Source organism: Protopterus annectens, chromosome 3.part0 (genome assembly GCF_019279795.1).
Source record: "Protopterus annectens isolate FY-2018-M chromosome 3.part0, PAN1.0, whole genome shotgun sequence".
NCBI classification, from domain to species: domain Eukaryota; kingdom Metazoa; phylum Chordata; order Ceratodontiformes; family Protopteridae; genus Protopterus; species Protopterus annectens.
The window spans coordinates 938,285,569-938,305,547 of record NC_056731.1 but is presented as its reverse complement, the minus strand read 5'-3'; the positions used below and the strand labels follow the sequence as shown (position 1 = coordinate 938,305,547).

The 19,979-nt window shown below is 39.4% G+C and overlaps 1 protein-coding gene across 1 annotated transcript in view; it reads right to left on the bottom strand.

Moving 5' to 3' along the window:
- KIF13A (kinesin family member 13A) overlaps nt 1–19,979 on the bottom strand; it is a 2,301,375-nt gene that overhangs the window by 582,079 nt on the left and 1,699,317 nt on the right. The window contains exon 21 of the mRNA XM_044065730.1: nt 15,280–15,456. Within this exon, the coding sequence (XP_043921665.1) occupies nt 15,280–15,456 (177 nt within the window). The remainder of the gene's footprint in view (nt 1–15,279; nt 15,457–19,979) is intronic.

The window sequence follows — 19,979 nt, the reverse complement described above, 5'->3', positions numbered from 1 at the left end:
TCTAGTGAAATGAGAGCAGACTAAATCTCAAAAGAACTGCATGCAATCAAAACCTGAAGTTTAAAAACAAACAAAAAAAACAGCTCAAAGACAGCAGGGAACTAGTTTTAAATGGTAATCATTTTCAATGTGAAAGGAAAGGTTTGCAAATACTTTTTAAGTTAGAAACAAATGTCTATGATGAAACATAGAAGTTAGATACACAAAGCACTGTATCAATATTGTAGTCTCAAAGAATTCTTTCCAAGATGACTGCACACAGATTAACAGCTTAACTTCAACTCTCCCAGTGTGAAAAAAAAAAAAAGAAACTGAAAGACAAGGGCCAGGAACTCTGTCAAGTAGTTACTGGCTAGTAGGTACGCTGCATGTATGCCAGCAAAGCAGAAACCGAGAGCCTAAAAGAGAATCAACTAGAAAAGGTGAAGTGAAAACACTAACTGGGACGAATCCCCCAGTGTTCACCAAAAAGCAGTTCAAGCTCCAGCGTTGGTGCAAGACATGGTTTCCAATAATCTGGAGGAAAAATAAGTCAAATGTATTCAGAGCTGATTAAAATAAATGAAACACTTGAGGATTATATCAGCTCAAATAACAGAAGGCTGGAAAAATGGAAGAAGCTTTACACAGATATTCAGATGAACTGATAAAACTGCAAAAATCGAAGGCTGAAATGAAGAAAAGGCTGAGTATGAGACCATTTAAGAAGAAATGTTTCAAGAAATGTTAAAATTAGAGGACAGAGCAAGTAGGGAGAATCTGAAATTTTCTGCTGTACCAGAGATGCTAGAAAAAAACTGTATTCATTTTATGAAGGTAGAAAATAAGTAATTGGACTGGCATTCCACAGCAGGAACTGTAAATTAAAAGGGCAAACAGTGTGCATGCTCCAAATCTGGCCAAGAGAAAGCATTCAAGACCTGTATTAATAAAGATGCAAGCCTACCAGCAGAAAGAGTTGATCCCGGCAAAACTGTGGAAAAAGGGGAAAGTATTAAAAGTAGGAGACATTAGAGTGTTTGTGAAAAAAAGTTATGTACTCACCATAACGTTCCATCTGTGTTGCCCATTTTCATTCTTTCTCAACATGTGGGTTCGGATCTGATTTTGACACTTTTGATAGCTTGTGGCTACTACAAACTCTCGAGCTCCTTCTTACCTATAAAGCTGTACGCCACCCTCCATACCTCAGATCTTGTTTGCTGTTTTTTATTGCTAAATAACAATGTAAGAAATAATGGTGTTATGAGAAACCACTATCTGGAGCTCAAAAAAAGAAGAACGTTGGTTCCCACAGTATCTTCTCGTCCTTCCAGAAGTCATAAACAAGAAAGGGTAGGGGGTTGGAGGGAGGGGAGTTGAGGAAGAATGAAAATGGACAACACAGATGGAACGTTCTGGTAAGTACATAACTTCTGTATCTGATGTTGTCAATTTTCATTCATTCCTCAACATGTGGGAGAGAGTCTCCAGCTACCTGAATCCTGGAAGGACTCTAAGAAAGGATATTCCTGAGTACTGTTGAGCTGAAGGCTGTTCTTCCCCTAGAGACCAGATCAAATGTGTAGTGAGTAATAAAAGTATGAGGATTAGTCCAAGCAGCTGCAGCACAAATATCATCCATGGAATATGGAATATCCGGACAGAAATACTGAAGAGGTTTCCATAAATCTAGCTGAATGAGCCCTCATGGTTTTTGGCAGGGAAAATCCCAAACTGTTGTAGACAAAGGAAAAGCAATCAGTTAGCCACTTAGCTAAAATTATTTTGATAACTGACTTTCCCAATCTTGATTCTGAAAAGGAGAGGAATAATTAATCTGATTTTCTGAATTTTCCAGTTCTAGACAGATAGAAACGCAACTGTCTGTGAAAGTCCAACAAATGTAAAATGTATTCTCCTTTGTTGGAGAAATTTGGGAAGAATATTGGAAGGTTGACAGATTGATTACTGTTGGATCTTTACACCACTTGAAGAAAAGATGGATTAGTTTGTAAGGACACCCTATCTTTATGAAAAATTAAATAAGGAGGTTTAGAAGATAAGGCTTGTAGTTCTGAAACTCTCCTAGCCGATGTTATGACTACCAAAATATATTTTTTCAACTTAAAAACTTTAATTCACATTTAGCAGCCAGCTCAAACGGTGATTGGGTCAGGGCTTATAACACAAAATTCAAATCCAACGGTGGAGTAAGATCTTTAAAGGGAGGTCTTTAGCATAAAAGGTTCTGTTTATGAATGCCTTACAATCATGATGAAGCTAAGGTACAATACTTAACTCAACATGAAAACTAGAAATAGCAGTCAATTGTACATCAACAGCTGCTGAACTGGCCCCTTCAATGATATAGTAGCCAAAAATTCAAGAACTGTGGGTACTGGTGCTGAAAGGGGGGTCAGTGTCTTTCTGTTGTGCCCAAAAAATAAATCTGGAGGAGAGCCGGGGCTGTCTAGCTATCAATAGAATTGGAGAAATCATGCAATCAACTTTAGGCCTAAAATGTCCAGGTGAATCATGTCTGTTGGGTGAGATAGAAGGTCTGGAATGGATCCAGGATCCAAGGGGTATGAACTACTTGAGGCTAATAAGGGGCAATGAGGATTACTGTGCTCTTCAATCAAGATGCTTTCTAAAGAAATTTGGGGATCAGAGGAGTTCTGGGATAAGCATAGAGGAGACTGGGGGCCAGTTGTGGAGGACAGCATCTCTCGGTGACTTCCTCGGTGGAGGGGATCAAGAGCAAAAAACCTGCTGCACTTCTTGATGAGGGGAAATGCATAGAGGTTGCAGCATGGCTGACCCCACTGATGGAATAACTTCTTTGCAATGTTCTTGTTGAGAGACCACTCGTGAGACAATAGGATGGACCTGCTCAACTTGTCTGCTATCACCTTGGATTTCCCCATAATGTACACTGCTATAAGAAATTGACTGGATGAGATCACCCACTGTCACACTCTCAGAGCTTCTCAACATAAGGGGTAAGATCTGGTGCCTCCTTGTTTGCTGATGTACCAGACTACTGACATCTTGTCCTTCTGAATTGCAACAGTCTGTGAATGGGGACATTCTTGGAAGGCCTGCAACGCTATCAGAACTGGTCTCATTTCTAGGACATGGATAAGCATGTTGGCCTCTTCTGGGGACCAGGTGTCTTAGACCATCTTTCTCAAGAAGTGCCCCTCAACAACCAAACTGGGATGCGGTCATGGTCACTAGGGTCAAGGCTGAGGAAGTATGAAACAGCCTTGTAAAATCTGTTCTGAGCAAATCCACCACCTGCAGCACCTTTTGCATGCTTGAGTTATTTTGATCTGGGTGGACAAAGGCTGGTACAGGATGGCCCACTGAGCTGCCAGGATCCATTGAAGAATTCTTGTATGATATCTTGCAATGGAACCAAAATTATGGCAGCAGACACTGACCCTAAAAGCCTGTAGAATCAGTTGAGCTAACAGTGAGGAATTTGGAGTGATCTTTTTGACTTGAAATTGAAGAATTTGTACCCTTGGCAGGGGAAGAGAGGTGGTCACTGATACAGTATTGATCAAGACTCCTATGAATTCTAGCACTTGAGCTGGTTCTAGCTGAGATTTGTTGAGACTGATGGTAATGTCTAGGTGAGAGCACAATCAGAGTACATAGTCTCTTGCTTTAATTAGTAGCTGCCTGGTTGGAGCAGTTATGAGTCAGTTGACCAGATAAGGAAACACTCAGAACACATGCAGTTTCAAGTGAGCTATTATTACTATGCATTTGGTGAACACCCTGGGGGCTGTAGTGAGGTCAAAGGGCAGTGCTCTGAACCAGTAATGACTAGCTCCCAGCCAGAAACGTAGGTATCTCCTGGATCATCTATTCCTTTTCAAGTAATAGTATGCAACCTGAAGATTTACTGAGCACATCCAGTCTTCCTTGCACAGGAAAGGGAACATTGGCTGAACCATGACTATCTGGAACTTTGTATTCTGAACTAACTTGTACAGATTACTGACACCCAAAATTAGTCACCAGTCCCCCGTTTTCTTTGTCACTTAAAAGAATCTTGAGTAAGTTCAGAATTCTTTCTGGGCAGGGCGGACTTGCTGGGTGACTCTCTTTTCTAGCAGCTTTTTTATTTCTGGAGCTGCTGCTTTCACTGGGTGGAAATGGGAATTCTGTTTACTCAAAGGTGGGGATAGGGAAAAGGGAATTATATAACTTCTGGAAATAATCCTCTGCACCCATGTACCCTCTGTAATGTCTAGTCAGGCTGTCTGGCAAAGGGATGGATGACCCCGACTGCCTCCAGAGGTGGCCAATCGGGTCTCCTTTCAGGAGCACTGGATGGTCTGTTAGAAAAGGAATCTCTGGATCCCTGATTGTGGGCCTTCTCGGCCACACAGGCAGTCTCTTTTGTTAGAATTCCCCCCTCTAGCCCTAGGGGGGGACTATCTCCATGTGGATCACGGAAATGACCTTGTGACTTTCTGAACCACATTTTCCGAGCACCTCATTGATTCCTACAGAAGGTTCTTTGAGCAGTTGAAAAACGTACAACCACTGCAGACAGAGTCTTATCATCTTGCTCACACCTGGAGAGTATGCCTTTAACTTTAGGGCCAAACAAAGAACTCCTGTCAAAAGGTGCTCTGACAAAGGAGGACTTGAAGGGCTCGGCAACATCACAAGGAGAATCCAGGCATGTTTCCCAATAGAAATGCCTGAACCCACCACCCCTGAAATACCTTTAGCTGCATGTGAAATGAGCCTCATGGATGAATTTGCAATGGACTGTAAGGTAGCCAACTGTTAGGCAACAGAAGTCTGTGCCTCAGTAGTTAATGCTCCTATAAGATAGTTGGATAGTTCTTTAATCAAATCCCTCCAAAGTCTGGTGAAGTGCACGAAATAATGCAGCGATCTAAGTACAAAATTCACTGAAGCGTAAACATGCTTCCCAAATCCACCCAACATAACAGACTCTCTGTTTGGGGGGGGGGGGGGATGAACAGATGAACTCTGCTCCATGAGTTCTTTCTTTTCTTTCTTTGTGGCCGCGGCTACAACCATGGCATCTACTGCTACTCCTTTTCCCCAGAACTCTTTTCCCTTTGGTGGTCTCAGGATCCTATTTGGTCTCTTAGGGATTGGCTCAACAAAATTGGGTTCCTTCCATGACCACAGAGAGAGATCAAATCAATGAGCTTATTGGCAGGTGGAGTCACCCAAGAAGTACATGGGCCAGACCCAAATGACTTCAGGAGTACAGATTCCTCTTGGTAAGCGTCATCGGTACACCAAACACTCCTTTGTTTAAAGAGCTCCAAAATGTCCCCAAAGGAGATGTCATCAAGTGGTGATCTTGGGGACCCTTCCCCTTCATTGAAATCAGTATCTTCTGTGATTGACTCCTGAGGGGAGTTCAAGTGCCTCCTCTTGCACTTCTCCTATACCCTGTGACTTCTTCAGGGGATGCTCTGGAGAAGTATCAGAAGATATAAGGATGCCCTGTTGGGTAGCCTGAAGACTTTGGGCTGGCTGTCCCTGTGGAGTAGAGTGATGAGGCTCAAAGCACTAAGACATATGGGAAACAGATGGCAGATCCAAGAGGGCTGGAATTGTATGTATTCTAGAAGAGAATACTCTCTCTACCACCTCAAAGGCAGAATGTCCCAGGGAAAAGGAAGCAGACGGAGCAAAGAAGACATGATTTCAGAACATTGGTTCCCTCTGACCCGAAGGCAGCCCACCCCAGGCAGAAGTCAGAGCCGAGCTGTCCAATGTCAAGGCCTCGAGGGGCAGAGATGGCTCTGACAGCTTCGGAGTTGATTCTAGCACCTCAGAGCCAACAACAGTTCTTTAGCTCAGAGAGTCAACCACCTCCGACACATTCGGAGCTGGTCCCTCAGAGAAGGTATCGCAGTGTAAGATGCACCAGTCTTCGGATCCAATACAGATGGTCCCAGAAGGCTCAGATCCAAGGGCTCCAAAGCTGAAGGACAGATTGGAGAAGGAGCCAAGATGGGTGGAGTGATACTAATGGCAATGTCCTGATTCGAAAGGGTAGGAGCAGGAAGAACTCACATCTGTATCTGTACCGAGAGAAACTTCCTCATCATTCTATCCATATCTGCCTCTAAGACTTTTTGGAAGAACAGGAAGAAGCCAGTGAAGGAGACCTAGAGAGACGTCAGCTATCTAAAAAAGGAGAGGGTAGTCAAAAAGTGGACAGGATCCAGAGAGGATGCATATCGGGTCTGGGGGAACTCCTCTGGCTCAGAAAAAAATAGATCCGATGAGGTAGACATTGTGTCTAAAAACAGTCAGATATGAGCATTTGGTCTTCGGATCTGACCATTTCGAGATCTTCTAGGCTGGCCCCTTGGTTGGATCTGAAGGAGGAGTGGAGGATCCAGAATGTTCTGGTAGCCATTTTTCCGACTCTTTTTGGCGTGCCTTGGAGGGATGAACTCCAGCCAGTGGACTCTGAAAAAGTTGTAGGAAAAGTCCCTTAAAAAAAAAAAAAAGACACAAAGACGTGCCAGGAGTGATTCTTACTGGGTCTCCACTGAAAATAGGCTCTGTCCTAGACAGACTTTTTCAGTTAACAAATATTAAATAAATAAATAAAAATCTATTTTTTTCTGTTGACCAAAGCCCTAGGATTAAAAGATTTACAAATTTTGCAAGGGACTTTTAAATAGGCAGGGCTCAGACAATAGACACAAGTGTCATGGGCACCAGACACACTGATTTTTTGCCCACACTCTTTATACTTTTTGAAACTTGAAGTGTTTTCAGCCATTATACTTGTACAACTAGCAAAGGTGAATAAGGCAGAACTTTTTTTTTTCTATTTTAAGTTAGAAAAGACAGGAAAACTACCAACAATGTTAGAAATAATTACCGTAATAGTAGAGGAGAAAGTCGGGGAAAACTAACAAATTTATTAAGATACACAGAAAACATGTAGGGATAAGGGAGGGCTTAGAATACATTTATAATAGTCGAAAATAAAAAATATATTACAAAGAAAATTATAACACCAAAACTTTTATAACTCACTAAATGCTTGAGAACTGACAGAGACCACTTCTGTATGCGAATGCAGCAAATGAGATCTGAGCTATGGAAGGGGACTACAGCATGATGGGTAAGGGAGGAGCTCAGGAGTTTGCATTAGAACAGATCCAAATGAACATGTTGAGGAACAAATCAATTATTCGCTGTACACCAAGCAGAAGAGAAACAAATTTTTTCAGCAATCAAGTCGGGTAAAGAGGCAGGTGGAACATTCAAGCTGCTGTATCCAGTTGTCTTCAGAATATTTTTTTTTCCTGGAGGATCAAAGTAATTTTTTGATGCACAAAAGGCTAAGGAAGAAATACAAAAGCTTGTCCAATAAAAGTGAGCCATCAACTTGAAGGGGACACTGCCACACATTCTTCTGATAATAAACCACACAAAGAGACTTTGCCAGTGAAAACCTTTCTCCTGTTCCAAAGGAAAATGTCTGAGACAGAGAAAAGCACAAGAGTTGACTGGAAGAAGTGGGAGTACCTTGGAAATGAACTAAACTCTGGATATGGAGAATAACAGGAAAATGACCAGCAAATGGAAATAGTGAACAAATGTAAGATGGCAAAGCATCAACTGCATTTGTGAAATACGTCTGAACAAGAAAAAAAAGAAATCGTGGACTTTTGTTGACTTTGTTAAACTTGTAGGGAACTGAAAGGCATTTGTCTCACTTCATGTCATCAATGTTTGGAAGGACACTGGGGGGATGTAACTAAGTAAAAGTTTCTGTTCTTAACCATATTTCTGTGAAACATTTCAAGATAAAACTGCATGTGTTATAGTAAAGTATTTTAGTTGTTCTTGTATATGATAAAGATACTACAGTAAACAGATGCCCCCCCCCCCCATTTTTAGTACTGAGAAAAATGTAGGCATTACAATGCAAAAAGAGAATAAAGGCTAGGCAAAAGCATGTTTAAGTTACCATGCCTGTTAGCTTGGGTTGTTGATGTGAGAAATGGAGTGCAAAAGTACACAGATCATAAATTATATGTAGGTTGATACTTTTTTTCTTACTTTTGCAAAGATTAAAGTCTGGATTAAGACGCTTGTCCTGATATAATATCAAGTTTTAATTGGAAACAAGTAAATAATAGAACATTGAATATAATGAAAAGTTTTCCTTTAGCAATAAATGTTTTAGCTAGTCTTTAAAAGCCCGCACCTGAGGACTACATTTTTCTCTTACGTTTCCATGAAGACAAATTAATAACCGGGCAAGAAAAAGCCAGAACACTGGTTTCTCCAAGTCTAAAACTTAATATTTTCTGAAAGCATGCACGTTATGTTTCATATGTGGGAGGTGAATACAGATATAGAAGACACTAGTTAGTGTTAAGCAGAAGCACAGGGCAAAAACACGTGTTAACATGGATAACCTCAGTTCTGAGTTAATTATGGCCTATGTTTGTAGTTGTCTGACTGGGACAACTGTTCCTGTTAGGCGGGTTAGACTTCATTATTTGATGATGTACATAGTTTTGTGTGTTTGTATCAAGTTATCAGGTTCTGGTGTGTGTGTTTTTTTTTTTTGCTTGAGGGTTTTCTTTAAGACAAAGCCTTGTAAAGTGTGCCAGAGGTTACAACGCTAAGAAAAAAACATATAAAAGATTAACCTGCAAATATTACGGAGTGCATGTATCACAAAAGCTGGAAATCATGATGATGACACATTCCATATTATCTTGGAATGTGAATGGTCTCACAGGTATAGACAAAAAGGACAAAATACTTAATTATATTATGAAATACAGAGTGCAAACAGCAATGCTACAGGACTGAGATTTGGAAGTAACCAAGCATGGTAATTTAATAAAGAAAGGATTTCAGGATGGATATTCATTAGAATATCAGGGGAAAAGGAAAAGAGGAGTACTTGTATTAAAATTACTAGAGGAGTTCCAGTAGTGATAGAAAAGAAAAAAAAATAGATTTGTGGAAGTAAGTGGCTACTGGCAAAGGATCTGGGTTACGTTGGCATGTTTTATGTTCCACCTAAAACTGCTATTACGGAGCTTAAAAAATTTGGGGGAAATAATCAGCTTTCAGCAGGGAATATTAGTTGTGGATGGGGACTGGAATTCTTTTTGCAATAATAAGAATGCATCTCAGAGGGCCTCAAAGGGAATATATAACAAAAGAGGGCAAATTTCTGAAGACATTTAGAAAATATTTGGTATGGAAGATGTGAATTCAGTAGTAGGAACTCAGAGAATTAACATATTCTTCCCCAATGTACAATAACTGGGCTAGATCAGACAGGCATTATATTTCAAAGGAAGATGTAGATTTAATTGAGAACTTTGACACACATCCAATAACTATTTCAGATCATGCACCAGTAATTAAGAAAAAAATGCAGGGTAATGAAGTAAAGATAAGACAGTGGCATTTCCCCATGTACCTGCTAAAAAGAGGAATTTAAGGAATTAGTAGTGGAAATTATTAGGGAGTTAAGAAAGACAGAAAGTACTCCAGATGTTACAGCTAATGACTGGGATAAAATAATAGTGGTGTTTAAAATAGGTAGAAAAAAGAGATGCGTTTAAAAAGCAACAAGAATTATTCAGAAGGGTTGACAAGAAAATTATTACATAATAAGGAGACTCCCAGAACAAGAGAAGCAACTGCAGAATGCTAAAGAGAAAATAAGGGAGTACCTGAAAAATATACATGAGTTTAGAAAGACTGCTGTTAAGCAAATGTTTTTGAGAACTCCAGAGCACAAAAACTTTTGGCACTACGACTCAGGCAAAAGAAAGCAGGAAGGGTTGCTGCCAAACTAAGGGAGACTATAATAAGAAAACTAACCAGAGATCCTGTAGAGGTAGATATTTTGTTATGAAAATGTGCATAAAGCACAGAAGTGGGGAAATCAAGAAAAGGCACAAATGGAATACTAATGGAAGACATAAATATGCCAAGGTTAGAGTTAGATGAGGATCAACAATTAACAGTTAAGATAGGAGGAGATGAAAAAAATGGTGATATATAACCAATCTGCATGAAGGTGTCTAGGAATAAATGGTATTATGGTGAAGTTTGGAAGCTAGGAGGGAAGAAAGTGATAAAGATCTGGAAGGTTTTAACAGTATTTTAAAAGAACAGAAACCCATAACATCCTGGAAAAAAGCTCTGGTGGCTTTAATATCTAAAGATAGTAAAGACTCATCAGATCCAGCTTCATATAGGCACATTTCAATTTTAAACAATGATTACAAAGTGTTTGTGTCTATAATGGCTACATAATGGCAAATGTGTTGTCAAAACTGACAGATATGGACCAATACGGGTGTGTGTGTGTGTGTGTGTGTGTGTGTAGGATAAACATTAACAGAACAATGATGATCCAGAGGGAAACAGAATGCAAGAAGATTAACCTGCAAATATTACGGAGTGCATGTATCACAAAAGCTGGAAATCATGATGATGACACATTCCATATTATCTTGGAAAATACTGCTGCTGTTTGTGATCTTGACGCAGAGAAAGCATTCAACAGAGTAAGCTGGGATTTCATGAATCGGGCAATTTGCATTCTCCGATACAATAATGAGGTTAATTAGGTGGATATAACAGGGATCAAAAGCAAAAACAAAATAGGAGGGTTCCTGTCTGAAAAGTTCTCTCTCAACAGAGGAACCAGTGTGCTTTTTCCCCTTTAATTGTATTTTTAGACCCACTGACAATGAAAATAAAGGACTCAGTAATTCAAGAACATAATTGGTATAGTATTCATGAAAAGTTGGTTTTATCTGAATAACATATTATCTTATACCAGAAAGAAACAGAGAAGGACAATTCAGTGTTGTGGAACATTCTGAGACAGTTCTGTTCTTTTTCAGTATATAAAATTAAAGAAGATAAAACAAAGGCTATGGTAGTAAACTATGCACCCACACATGAACCGGCTCAGCAATACCCATATTTTTGGGGACACGATAAAATGAAGTATTTAGGAGTATGGGTTAAAAAGAATTCTGCTACGGCAGCTAAGGATATCTGGGAAGAGAGTAAACAAAAGATAATACAAAAACTGAGAAAATGGAATCTCTTGCTTATGGATATGTATAGCAAGATACAATTAGCAAAATGCTTTAGTCCCTTAAATTTTATATACAGGTCAGGCATATTTTTATCAACCATATGAGAAGATGTAGACAGTAATTAATAAAAAGTGGATGGACTTTATCTGGGAGGGGAAGAGGCAAGAGTCAAGTGAGATAAGCTGATCCTTCCAATAGAACAAGGAGTTTAGTATTACTGGATTTAAAGGGATATTTTAGAGCTACACAGTTAAGGCTCTTATACATAACAAAAGCAGAAAGCTACAATTCAAAGTGGAAAGAGGGGATGATGAAGTCTGGGATAATTCAAGAATTAAGGAAAGAATGGTAATTTGGATGGAGATCCTTCAGAAGAATAACAGTTATACTGAATATTATATTCATAAAGTAGCCAATATGGAAAAGGAGAAAGATTCTGCCAATAGGGATGAGTGCAATTAGAGGTACAGAAAATAAGCAAGAGGGGACTGGGATTTATTGTAGGAAACTGGTAAATGAACCAAGGTATGAAGGACAAATACTTAGACAGGGAAATGTAACAGAATGGGAAGAGGCCAAGAAGACATTTGGACTGCAGGCTACAGATTGCCTTCCCTATCAGGAACTGATATCACAGTACAGGCAAAGAGAAAGGGATAGGGAAATCCTAAATGAAAAACCTGCACTGGTTGAGTTTTTAGTTGAATCTACAACTGAAGCTGGTGTTAAAAAAGGGATAATTAGTAGGTCATACAAAATATTGCACACCAATCAGAGAAGGTCAGAAAATATTGGGAAGAGAGATTAGATAAGCAATTCACAAACAAACAAAGGGAGGACCATATGTATTGACTCCCAAATATGCAACACAATCGAAGTGATTTACAATTTTTGCCTGGAAGTGTTTGCATGGGTACTTTTATACCCAAAGACGACTCCAGATAATATTTCCTCAGATAGCAAATGTTTGAGGTGTAATAGGGAAGAAAGAGGTACCTGGAAGCATACTATGTCAGGAACACTGAACGAGCAAACAAGTGTAACTAAGGAAATTACTCTTTTGAGCTGGGACTCAGGGTCTTAATTGCCTAGATATAGTAAGGCTTTATTAAGTTTAATTGTGTTGCCTGCCAAAAAAGCAGTTTCTAGAATAAAGAAATCAAGGTCTAAAGTAACTATATGTGAAGTACTGAATATTATAAAAGAGATAAAAGAACTGGAAAATGGATTTCTAGAAAAGGGAAGGAGTATATTACATAGAAATAAACGGAAAATGTGGCAACAATACATGCAGAATAATGTTCAGGAGAAAGAGGAGTGAGATTTAAGGGAATGCAGAAGTTCAGCAATTTATGTAATACTGGACTCACTCATTCTGAGATTTGGAGCATACACAAAATGAGCCCTTTCAATTAACAAATCCTGATGTGGAATCATACCTTTTAACTGTCCAGAGTTTTATCACATATTTTTGTTTTTTTCCTCATAAAATTTGTGATTTTCTGGCAAATCATTGAGGATTGAAGTCACTAAAAAAATAATAAATAATGACAGACATTTGAATTTCAGACTTTGAATCCTTCAGAAAACATCTAATAATGCAATGCCTGTTATTTTAACAACTAAGTTTATAGGAGCACTATTTAAAATCTGCCCCTTTCTCTGGGCCTTTGTGCCCCCATTTTTTTCTGGTTTTGCTCATATGTTTTGTGCTGAGAGGTATGCGTGGAATACCAGTCCAATTACTTATGTTTTCATAAAATTAATACAGTCTGTTTCTTTCAATTTCTCTACTACATAAGAAATCTCAGGTTTCCTTGTGTACTCTGTCTACTAACTCTACCAGTTTTTGAAACAGCTTTCCTTGAGCAGTCTCATGCTCAGCCAGCTTTTTCTTCATTTCGACCTCTAATGCTTGCAGGTTTATCAGATCAGTTCATCTAAATAGCGGTTTAAAACTTCCATTTTTTTTAGCCTTTTGTTATTTGAGTTGACACACTCCTTCAGTGTTTTATTTTAATCAGCTCTGAGCACATTCAATATATTTTTTTCCTCTAGGTTATTGAAAACCATGTCTTGCACCAAAGCTGGAGCTTGAACTTATTTTTGCTGAATAACTGTAAGATTTTTCCCAGTCAGTGTTTTCTCTCTCTTCACCTTTTCTAGTTGATTTTCTTTCAGGACCTCGAAGTTTCTTCTTTGCTGGCATCCAGGCACTGTACTTACTAATCAGTAACAGGGTTTACTAAAGCTGGCAGCGTTAAAATCCCTTATCTCACACTGGAAGAGCTGAAATTAAGCTGCTGATCCGTGTGCAGACATCTTGGAAGTCTGTTTTCTTTTTTGTTAATGTATGTTACCTTTGACTTAAGTGATAACTTAATAAAAGTGTTTGAAAAATAAAAGAACTAACAGGCTACTCAGATCAACCTAAACGGAAGTAGTACGTCTTCACTGAGAGAATGGTAGAATAATTTGCTAGAATGTAGAGCAGATGCTAGTAAACCTAGGACATTAAAAAATCTGGGATAGCTACAGTGAGAGCAGAAAAGAAAAAAACTGTCTTAGGTCAGCAGCAACACTTAAGCAGACAAGACACATTCACAACCTCCTGAACGCAGACAAATGCATTCTCTTTTAGGTAAGAGAAGCATAACATGTCATATTAAGTTGAATGAAAACCTATTTTATGTCAGAGGCTGAGCAAGTAATAGTTAACCCATACTCCAACTGTGGTACCAGAAATCTTTTGCCTATGAAATTCCTTAGTCTCAGAACAAAGGTAATAAGTTTACTGTATTTTACACTTTTTTGAAACGCTGGATACAATCTTTCATAGAAATGGACAGGTCAAACATAATTTGAAAGCATTTATGCCTGTGTAGCTTTTCAAGAACAAAACCAAAGAGTAGTAGTACAGTCTAAAAAGGATAGATACTATATAACCTATATGAAACAAAAAAAAAAGAGGGCATTATATCTGATACTACTAATATGAAGACTAATTCTTTCATTTATTCACACAAATTAAACAACTGATTCAATTTAGAGTCACAAGGAAGCCTTAGCCTATTCCAATACTCACTGATCATAAGGCAGAGGACCTAACCCTGAATGGAGTTGCAGCTCTCTGCAGGATGAATATATATTTTTAATATGAACAAACACGCACATGCACACACACACACACATACACACACACAGTCTGCTCAGTTTGCAGGACAACTAATCCCCCTAATATTTGAGATATGGATGAAGGCAAAGTTGTTCAGCAAAACCCTTCACAGATATACGAGGAACATGTGTGGACTCTGCACAGAAAGCATTCCAGGTGAGAAATCAGCTGGAGAACCAAACATTGAGAGCAGCAATACTAACCACTGTGCTATCCTAATAATGTGAAAAATGAATGTTAAAAAGGGAATGACTTTTAAGAAATGTAATTCTGTGCCTCACTAGAGACAGCAATGTAAAAGCACAGATCTTTTACCTACCTATTTTTAAACTCTAATGTAACAAGTTCCATGACAAGGTAACCCTAATTTGTCTGCAACACCCCAAACAGCATGAGAGACATGGAAGCAAGCACGTTCAGGCAGCAGTCCTAGGAATGAATGCCATATGACCATTAAAGAAAACATGTAATATACACAGTATAAACATTTGAAACATTTATGAATTGTTCAAGCACATTATACCCAATTTTATACAAGCATCTCAAGCAACTGTCTGGAATTATACCACAGTCACTTCTCTCCAGAGCACAAAACAAGCATTAGTTTAAAAAAAAATAGAACAATTAAAAGAAAATCAGTATAAATATAAATACACTTCATACAAACAAACTGCACATGCATATACACACACACACACACACACACACACACACACACACACACACCATGGCATTGAGGACACAGATTTGTACTGACACCTTTTAAAGTTTCACTTCTAACAATGTATAAACCAGAGAAGTTCAAAAGTTATGAATCCTGTGGCCAGTTCAGACAAAAGTATGCCAAAAAAGTCATTGTACAGCAGTCTGCTGGATTAATAGGATAAATAAAGGAGGTACAGACTCAAGCATAAACATGTTAAGACTAAAACACTAGGAAAACAAAATAAAGTAATAACTAAAAGATAATTAGTCTTTCTTCTAGCTCATTACCTGTTTATTGTAAACATTGACAGCAATTCTTTTCCGTAACATTAGCTCCACAGAAGCAGGATGGCTGAGCTGTACAGTGGTTTTCACTATTAAATAAATCCGCTCATACTGTTGGGTTACTCTGTTTAAGTGCACGGAGTCATGGACTGAAGAATCCCAAGATGCAACAGCAGAAACCTAGGGGAAGCAAAGATTAAAAACAATGAAGATCCAAATCAGGTCTTAATAAAGACCCCTTCTAAAAACTGGCACATTTGTGTGACGATCAACATTTTGTCCATTACAACTGGCAAGCAGGTCTGCACTCTACACTTATATTTACCCCTAAAATCCATTTCTCCAATCAAATCAGGGGAGGCTCTACTGTAAGCCAAGACTTGACAGTGTGAATCCTGAAAATGAGAAAAGAAATAATGTAATTACCTAAAAATAACAGTAAATGACAAGAGCTGCTTTTATACATTAAAAGCTTTTTTGCAAGAAGCAGGCTCCTCTTACACTTGCACCCCTCACAGCTGCACTACTTACATATACTAATGCCAAGATGGGACAAAAAAAAATTCTCTGAGATATAGCAATGTCAGCTTTGATATACACATACATGTCCATTTACATAAATGTGTGTGTGTATAGATATATATATATAAGCACCCGCAAATTGAGAAAATGAGGCATAAAATTTCCAGAGTTCCAAGGATCACATTTCCAATCTTTGAAAATAAAGCAGAAACCAAAATAGTGATGTGGATTGCTGAAGAATACTACTACTCTCAGTACTTGTACTTGGCCCCAAAGCCACCCAGTTTTCTAACTCCAATGTTAAACAAGGTTGTGCCTCACCTACCCTCCCTTCTGATCTGCCCCAGCTTCTCTGCTCTGCCTTGAGATACTTTCGGGTAATGCAGCTCCTGCCATTCTAATTTAAGAACTTTTCCTTTACTTGTGCTGTCTGTGTAATGATCTTAAAATGATCTCTGCTGCTATCTCCCTTAAATTACTCTAAATCATTGTCTGCATTTTTACCCATTCTTCCTTTGTGCCTGACTTCTCCCAATACTTCTGCAAAGAAGCATCTGCTGACTTACATTAAGCTTCTATTTTCTATACATCAGCCTCCCTTTACCCTCCCGCATGGATTATTTCTTGACTATTGTCTAGGATGCTGCGTATCAGTTCATAACATTATCACATGAAACTATTATAACTTTCACCTATACTCTGCTGCAGGCTTGCGTTTCCACAGTTTCATTGTTGATTGTATCTGTACAATTCCAACCTTAACGGTCCCCATCTTTCAAGTGTTTTCATTAAGCTTCTATTTTCTACACATCAGCCTCCCTTTACCCTCCCACATGGATTATTTCTTGACTATTGTCTAGGATGCTGCGTATCAGTTCATAACATTATCACATGAAACTATTATAACTTTTACCTACACTCTGTTGCAGGCTTGTGTTTCCACAGTTTCACTGTTAACTGTTGATTGTATCTGTACAATTCCAACCTTATCGGTCCCCATCTTTCAAGTGTTTTCACCTTCACACACTAGTTTGCCTCAGCCCATTAACATTTGCCTTTCAATTCGTCCACCTAATAAACTTGTTTTAACTCTTTCTTTACCCAGATCTTTTAATTTTGTTTGTTCCAGTAAAGTGATTCTTGCATCAGCCATCTCTGGCTGCCACCCTGTTACCTGCCACCACTTCACCCTATTTCACTATCAACACTAGACTCAAGTTTCCTGTCTGTCATCACTACAGTCTCTGTAAACTTAAAATTCAAAGAAAGGTCTCTCATGCTCACGGTGTTTAGTGCTAAAGTCCTTCTGAAATCTGTACAGCTCTGATACTTGGGGAAAGCATGTGTCTGGTTTGTTGGGATTACAAGGCAGACAAGAAGGGTACACTTAATCCAAGAGCTCTACATGTTCAGCCCTGATTTACTGATCAAGCAAAAAAAAAAGAGAAAAAAATACAACAATGTACAATTATAAATTTCCCAGACTTTCAAGAAATCCTTTAATTAATGCCAGACAGAAGACTGCACTAACACAATACAGACAGACAACAAGAGAGTAAAAAACACCCCCATGCAGAGAGTCTTCTTGCATATTAACTGATATAGTGACTATGGTCTCATAAAATTCTGCTTCTTCCTTTGTTGAGCCGTGAAGTACAGTCACATCATTTAAGTAGCTAAACTGAACACAATCAGCTTATCAAGTCACACAACAAAACTGTGAAAAACAACTGTTTTGTATGGATCATGTGCACACCCAATACTAATACTACCCATAACTCTTTAACCCCCCCCCCATTTGCCCCATTTTTGCACAAGGTCGGGGTGTCACATCAACTGTCACCATTTCTCGATTCAGTGCCTCTCTCCTACCCTCTCTGACAGTCATGCCTGTCAGAGGTCTTCTCTCATACAACCCCATCCATTTGCTGGATGCCCTCATTTCGTCTGGTCATCTTCCTCTCTGTCCCAAATAATTTTCACCAAACTGCCTTCTACTTTTCTACACATGTGCCTGAACCACAGTAATCTGTTCTCCTTGACCTTCTTAGCAACTGGAGCTACTATGGCTACTTCCCTGATGTCCTCATTTCCTCATGTGTCTCACAGTGTGCATCCTACCTCTTGTCTCAGGCACTTCATCTTTATCACCTCTAGCTTCCTCAACTGCACTGTCTTTACTGCCAAGGTATCTGTACCAATTAGTAGTACTACTTGCACCACTGTTTTGTACACCTTATGTTTCAGCTTATTTAGAATTCTTCTGTCATACAGCACCCCTGACACTTTGTACCAGTTGGCTGCAGCCCCCTAATTCTAGCTTTGACTAACTCATTCAGGTTTCCATTTTTCTCAACAACCCCTCCCAAATACATGAAGCAGTTAACCTGTCCCACTATTTTCCCTTCTATCCTGCTAATCAAATTCTTCTGATTTCCTCCATTTGCTGCCTTACAACTGTCTTATTTGTACACAGTTTCATAGGTTCACAGGTGTGTACTAGGCTAATGGCCCTGGAGCCTTTACAAGCCTAGCCCACAGACGTGCCCTGGCATCGTGCCGCTCGACGTTAGTTCCCAGTGCCTCTATCAAGCAGAGCCACTGGAGTGATTGCATGGTGAACTTTCTAGTACCCATCCACTCATCAAAATTTCTCTTGAAGGACAGTGAGGTGCTCTGCTTGACATTTTTGGGAAGTCTATTCCAGAGCATGGGCAATCTCTGGGTGAGGAACCTGTCTCTCTAGCATGTTCTGTTGATTGTGGTAATGAGGTTGAGGTCCCTGGAGCGTATAGTGTGGAGGGATTGGGATTTCTTTATATGTAGCATTTCTAACAGAGCTGGGTCAGACATGGCTTTAAGTCAAGCAAAGATCGCCTCTAAGTAGGCAATATGAGACAGAGAATACCTGAAGCCTTTTGCGTCTGTCTGTGTAGGACATGGGTTTAATGCCTAGGATCCTCTTCATGAGGTCCTTCTGTGGCCATTCCAGCTGTTGCCCGTGTGTAGTGAGGTACATACCAAATGGGGCATTATACTCAATGACTGGTCTAATGAGGGAAGAGTAGAGAGAGATGATGACCTCTTTCTTCCTGGATGCAAAACCCTTGGTAATGAGATGTGCTGCATAGAAGAACTTTCTGGCCACAGTGGGAATTTGGTGGTTGAAGGAGAAGTTGCTGTCATCCTGCACCCCCAGATCTCTTATAATGCCTTCAGTGTTCAGTGGGCTCCCATCAATGTGGTAATTAGTGGGAACTGAGTTTTTAACAAATGGAATGACAAAGCATATTCTGACATTAAGCTTAAGGCCATGGTTTTGACACCAGTTATTGGTCTCAGTGAAGCCTTTCTGTAGAATGTCGTCATCACTTGGGGAGTTAATAATGGCTCTCAGCTTGCAGCCGTCTGCGAACCTGGTCAGCCAGAGTTCTGTTTGTGTTGGCCTGGACTTCTGAGAAGTAGATGCCAAACAGGAGAGGACCCAGGACCGATCCCTGTGGGACTCCACTCGTGACTGGTTGGCAGTCTGACTTGGAGTCTGCTACTTTCACACTGTGTGTTTTATCTGTGAGCCTATTTGCAAACCACCTAGTGATAAAGGGGTTGATGCCTAGTTTGGTGAGTTTATCAATAATTCCCGAGTGAGGAATGGTATCAATGGCCTTGGCCAGATCGAGGTAGGCTGTGTGCACTGCCTTACCTTCATCCACACCCCTGGTGACTGACTGAAAGAAGTCAATCAGCTTGAGCAAGCATGACCTCCCTTTCACAAAGCCAAATTGCATGGGGTCTAGAGTTTGGAGATTTCCTACATCTTTGTTAATCATGCCCATGAAGATGCTCCATAGCTTTAAATCTGGAACATTGTCGCTAGCTCTGATGATCTCTTAACAGTTTTTGCCATGCACCTCTATTTTCCTACAAAAGGACCCAAACTATTAGAAATTCTGATGAAAACCGTGACTCTGCCTTTTTGCAGAATACAGTAAAAAGCAATACAGATTCAGCAGGCATGTTTGACTGTGTAAAGTGTGTCTGCTGCAAATACATTTTGAAAGGAAACTACCATGTTTTTGCCCACAATAACTTTAAAGTTTCTTTCTCACATCATTTTGACTGAAATCCATTAACTTAGTCTATGCTGCAGTCTGCAGATCCTGCAATTCATTCTAACTAGC